The 6359-nt window shown below is 35.8% G+C and overlaps 1 protein-coding gene across 1 annotated transcript; it reads left to right on the plus strand.

Annotated features, from left to right (window-relative positions):
- The first annotated feature begins 320 nt into the window (after window positions 1-320).
- Window positions 321-5729, plus strand: LOC117344866. The gene is made up of 5 exons (XM_033907718.1): window positions 321-444; window positions 606-638; window positions 2516-2597; window positions 4657-5544; window positions 5588-5729. The coding sequence occupies exons 3-4, from the start codon at window positions 2521-2523 to the stop codon at window positions 5201-5203; spliced, it is 624 nt and encodes a 207-aa protein (XP_033763609.1). The 5' UTR covers window positions 321-444; window positions 606-638; window positions 2516-2520; the 3' UTR covers window positions 5204-5544; window positions 5588-5729.
- The last annotated feature ends 630 nt before the right edge of the window (window positions 5730-6359 follow it).

Raw genomic sequence — 6359 nt, forward strand, 5'->3', positions numbered from 1 at the left:
CGACCACCACAATCACCCCGACAACTACAACCACAACACCAACAACTACAACCACAACACCAACAACTACAACCACAACACCAACAACTACAACCACAACACCAACAACTACAACAACAACACCAACAACAACAACCACAACACCAACAACTACAACCACAACACCAACAACTACAACCACAACACCAACAACTACAACCACAACACCAACAACTACAACCACAACACCAACAACTACAACCACAACACCAACAACTACAACCACAACACCGACAACTACAACCACAACACCAACAACTACAACCACAACACCAACAACTACAACCACAACACCAACAACTACAACCACAACCACAACTCCGACAACTACAACCACAACTCCAACAACTACAACCATAACGACTACACCAAGTACAACAACTGTTGCGACGGACGGAGGAACAGGTAAATCATTTATTGGTAAAAATACCTATCAATCAAATATAATGCACACAATGTCTATATCACTGGTCAACATTATGATATTAAAACTGTTATTATTTAAATACTAATGTTCGTTTTTACTACTTGACCTGGACTGAAAACGTATCTATTTCATATTTAAGGTCAGCAGACTGCACAAGCGGCACTACCTGCAGGTAAGCTATTTTGATATTAGAATCAATTTAATATGTTAAATGAATAAATTTTAAAGAGGATAACTCGTGTTTGATAAGGCCACAGGTGCTCACCACATCTGTCAAAACACCCAGTAAATAATCTCGGACATTATGTCTGGTGATTAGGCATGAAACAACCTCGACAAACATGTAATACATTGTTTTTCGACATTAAGATCTTTTTTAATAAAGCACGATGCAATGACAGATTAGGGAAAACAATCACTCCCATGGACTGAGCGATGGAATGGGAGACAACTCCAATATAATTTCTAACTGTGTGTGGTTACCAGGGACCTGTTCGTTTATGCGGACAAACCGGTTCGTCAGTTTTTAAATGTAATATTTCAAACATATATCTTGACGGACCTACACATGTTAATACAGGCCTGGGAAGTCTTTGTGAAGGCTCGTTTGAAAACAATATAAAATCACCAGGTCCGACTTTATTTCATAAACGAACAACACCGAAAAACTGCGAAAACGAAAACTGCCCGGGTATACAGGTTGGAATCATTTGGCATAATTGAACACAAAGCCATCTTTAATTATATAGTAATTCCTTTACAATACATGCATACATATCTTTTAATGACAAACGTTCTGGAAATATTCTAAACAGTAGGACGTTTCCTTTAATGTAGTACATTGTATCTGCGGATTATATTATCACATGTCATAAAACATGAATATGGCATTATGTATCAAAATTAAACCAACACCAATCCATATCGATATTTACTGGTTGGAGCCACGTCTCGTTATGAGTTCGACAGAACACTAGATAGAATGAGTCCCCATTCCAACGTACATTGTCTCAAAAATTGAATATCTTATCATTTCGTTAAATGATGTGTCTTCTTTCATAAGTTGAGCTTTTGAATGATTTGTGAGGTTTTAAGTTTTCAGAAAACTTGTATTGCGAAGCTTATCAATTGTAGTTTGTATATACAAGTAAGGATTTATTTTCATTTTTTGCGGTAAGTACATATTGCTTTTTTTTCGCGAAAACGCAACAAGTTAAATATGTACTCATAGCAACGTAAATACACCTCGATGCATCTAGGAAAAAAAACCCTTATATTTACACTTGAGCACCATGACATTTAAGTAACATGGAAACAATCACCTTATACATATTGTTGGAACAGCGGTCAGCTTAATAGAACATCCAAATTAATCGGAAAACACTAGATGGCATTCATTAAAATGTCTAGATATTGCTTTATATTTTTGTGAATTGGCAGTTCATCATTAATATTATCGTATTTCACAAAATCATAACTTACTACAACGCGGTTGTACTTTGACAAGTGCTTAACGAGGCCGCCCGATATTGAGGCGCAAGCCTAATCACCGTTCGTAAATATAGAAAATTAATAACATTGGTCTTAATAAGCTTCATCTAGTGACAAGGCAACGCAATTGTTAATATTGTACATTATTACCTTTATTAATAACAAGAAAGAATATCAATATTCAAACGAGATCTAGAAATATAAATCGAAATCGATTAAAAGACGGCAAAATATGAACGAAAATAGATTACCATTGAAAAGAGTACAGTGAGAATAGGACCAGGTGTTCCGGGAGAGTAAGAGTCTTCTGATTCTTAGACGCCACCCGCCATTCAGCTCTTGGTCAAACACGAGTTAAATCACTTTCCCAAGACAAGGGGGACAACTCTGCATACTAACTGATCATGATATTCACTCCTGTTGTATGTCGGTACTGATTTATATATAAAGCAACATTTTTCTGAAAATTTGTCAGAAAAAGACTCCCATTAACATCTCGTCCTAAGAAGAGTGTTATGATAATGCTGTATTTTACGGACTTTACCACCTTTGTTACAGGAATAATGGCTGGTCTGATTGCTGCAATAATTCTCGTCGTTATGCTGATCATTATCATCATCGTCGTCATCGCCAGGAAAAGGTTAGGGTATAAGACACATTTCACTTTGTGAAGGCTTTGTTGTGTGAGAGATTGAACAAAAGACATATTACACTTTGTGAAGGCTATGTTGTGTGAGAGATTGAACAAAAGACATATTACACTTTGTGAAGGCTATGTTGTGTGAGAGATTGAACAAAAGACATATTACACTTTGTGAAGGCTATGTTGTGTGAGAGATTGAACAAAAGACATATTACACTTTGTGAAGGCTATGTTGTGTCAGAGATGATACAAAAGACATATTACACTTTGTGAGGGCTATGTTGTGTCAGAGATTGAACAAAAGACATATTACACTTTGTGAAGGCTATGTTGTGTGAGAGATTGATACAAAGGACATATTACACTTTGTGAAGGCTATGTTGTGAGAGATTGAATAAAAGACATATTACACTTTGTGAAGGCTATGTTGTGTGAGAGATGATACAAAAGACATATTACACTTTGTGAAGGATATGTTGTGTTAGAGATTGAACAAAAGACATATTACACTTTGTGAAGGCTATGTTGTGTGAGAGATGATACAAAAGACACTATTACACTTTGTGAAGGCTATGTTGTGTGAGAGATTGAAAAAAAGACATATTACACTTTGTGAAGGCTATGTTGTGTGAGAGATGATACAAAAGACATATTACACTTTGTGAAGGCTATGTTGTGTGAGAGATTGATACAAAAGACATATTACACTTTGTGAAGGCTATGTTGTGTGAGATTAACAAAAGACATATTACACTTTGTGAAGGCTATGTTGTGTGAGAGATTGAACAAAAGACATATTACACTTTGTGAAGGCTATATTGTGTCAGAGATTGAACAAAAGACATATTACACTTTGTGAAGGCTATGTTCTGTGAGAGATTGAACAAAAGACATATTACACTTTGTGAAGGCTATGTTGTGTGAGAGATGATACAAAAGACATATTACACTTTGTGAAGGCTATGTTGTGTGAGATTAACAAAAGACATATTACACTTTGTGAAGGCTATGTTGTGTGAGAGATTGAACAAAAGACATATTACACTTTGTGAAGGCTATGTTGTGTCAGAGATTGAACAAAAGACATATTACACTTTGTGAAGGCTATGTTCTGTGAGAGATGATACAAAAGACATATTACACTTTGTGAAGGCTATGTTGTGAGAGATGATACAAAAGACGCACAAGAGATAAGTACCTTTAAATAAAAGTTGAGAGCTAAATTCACTAGTACCAAAGGTGTATAATTATAATTGTTGTACGATTGGGATTTCTTCTTTTGTTTTAAAGGATCATATAATTTTAGTCTACATCGCCGACAACATATACACTGATTCTCCCAAAATGCTATAAACAGTTCCCATTGGGTATTGAATTTTATCTATTTGACATCAGACATCTTTAACACATTCTGATCTATCAGAGTTACTTCCCTTCGTTTGACTTGGCTATAGCCTTTTGTGGCCGGGGATGTAAATCATGACTAAAACTATAAATATAAAAGGGTATCACGGTCAAATTTCGGAATGGTGTAAATTATTTATTCACCTCAACAAATTTTAAAGATAAATGTACAAGGACCTTCGGTCTAAGTCTAACAATAGATACGACGGTGTATAAATGTGTACAGAAATATATGTATTTGTACGGGTACTTATGTAAGTGTGTATGAGGTGTGCGAGTTGTTTCTTGTATAAGTTATTTCTGCTTATCCTTGTGTTATTTGTTATTTTGTGTCAAATGTTTTTCATTTCTAATTTGTCTAAAATATTTTCTTATTTTCTTACTTTCCATAAGACGAAGACAATTTATATATGTTTGGTATGTTATTTTATCCAATAGGCTGATAACTTCTTTTTTTCATTAAAATTTTATGAAATAAAAAGAAAAAAAGGAAAGATAATATTTTTGGAGGGTGGTAATTGCATAAAGTATGTAACTTTTAGAAATATACAAACAATTACAACGGTTTAATCATGTTTTCAATCGACTATATAAGACAAATATCCTCCAATGGCTACACTAACAACACTAAACTCAACTTTTCTTATTACAGCAGAAAGTCCAAAGACAGATTCGAGGGTCAAGTTCGGTTTGATAATAGAATTTACAACCAACCAAACAATCAACCCTTGGCAAATAATGCAAATGGCGGACAGAGCGTATTGTTTCCCAGGTCAAACATCGCAGAACCGAATCCGTATGATTCACTTGGGCCGTGTGCATTATCTACATTCAAACCATCAGACGATTACCTACATCCGGAAAGCCATGCTTCACGAGGAGCAAAAAAAGGAGAAGAAAACCCGTATGCATCACTGCGAGCCAATGATATGCTAAAATATTCAAATTTTGTGGAGCTTCCTAAAGATAAGACAGATTCCCTCGAGAATGGGTACATGCACATGCGTGGTAGCAGTAGTAGTGACGTCACGGATGATGTGTCGAAAGATGGAACTTATGTGAAAATGAACTTTGATTCCCAGAGACCGGAAGAAGATGTTTTTCCATCTAATGGAACACTAATTAGTTCAGAGAATGATACAGATCCCAGTTCATATGTTAATAATGGTTACGCAACTCACATCTCGTTATCGAAATGAACGTAGTTTGTAATTATCACACGGCAATGATCCCATGCTAGTGTTACCTTCTTGTCGCCGCACGTGTCCGACTTCAAATGGACCTACATATCCCCCTCCCACGGGATCTATTAATAGACATATCTGTAAATGGTGGTGCTGAGACTAGATAGATTAGATATGACAGTGCATTTACTTAGAAATATTATCCTTTTTTGTTATTGCGATCCAGCGATTATGTTTTAATCATATAGATATGATAAATACATAAATTTTTGTTTCTATTGTTTTGATATACATATTTTATACTTATGGTAATGTTGTTCTCTCTGAAATACTCCATTGTGTTCGGTATTTGACAGGTATAGAACAATGAAATACTCCATTGTATTCGGTATTTGACAGGTATAGGACAAAGCCTCCCAGGTGATGACATGTACCTCTTACCTTGTTTTATGTGAGATTATATTTCAGTCTACTGTGCTCTATGTTTACATTCAGTAAACATGACAATTAATATCAAAACATCGCCATAGGTTAACGATATCGAAATAGACAAAATCAAAATTCACGTCTCGTTAAAAATGGTTAAAATTTGGTATTCACATACATGTCATTTCTTTGTTATATATTTGATGAGAAAAACACAAATAAGTAGCAGTGAGTGAGTGGTTGAGTGGTTGAGTGGTTGAGTGAGTGAGTGAGTGAGTGAGTGAGTGAGTGAGTGAGTGAGTGAGTGAGTGAGTGAGTGAGTGAGTGAGTGAGTGAGTGAGTGAGTGAGTGAGTGAGTGAGTGAGTGAGTGAGTGAGTGAGTGAGTGAGTGAGTGAGTGAGTGAGTGAGTGAGTGAGTGAGTGAGTGAGTGAGTGAGTGAGTGAGTGAGTGAGTCAGTGAGTGAGTGAGTCAGTCAGTGAGTGAGTCAGTGAATGAGTGAATGAGTCAATGAGTGAGTCAGTGAATTAGTCAGTGAATGAGTCAATGAATGAGTCGATGAATGAGTCAGCGAGTGAGTCAGCGAGTGAGTCAGTGTTTCAGTGAGCGAGCCTTTCATTTGAGGCAGATTATATCCTTTTTGTATGACGTATGGATAAGAATAATAAAGATATCATCATTAACATATACGATGTAGTGGGTGTCATAATTTTCACTTAAGACATATTACACTTTGTGAAGGCTATG

Source organism: Pecten maximus, chromosome 16 (assembly GCF_902652985.1).
Source record: "Pecten maximus chromosome 16, xPecMax1.1, whole genome shotgun sequence".
Taxonomy (NCBI): domain Eukaryota; kingdom Metazoa; phylum Mollusca; class Bivalvia; order Pectinida; family Pectinidae; genus Pecten; species Pecten maximus.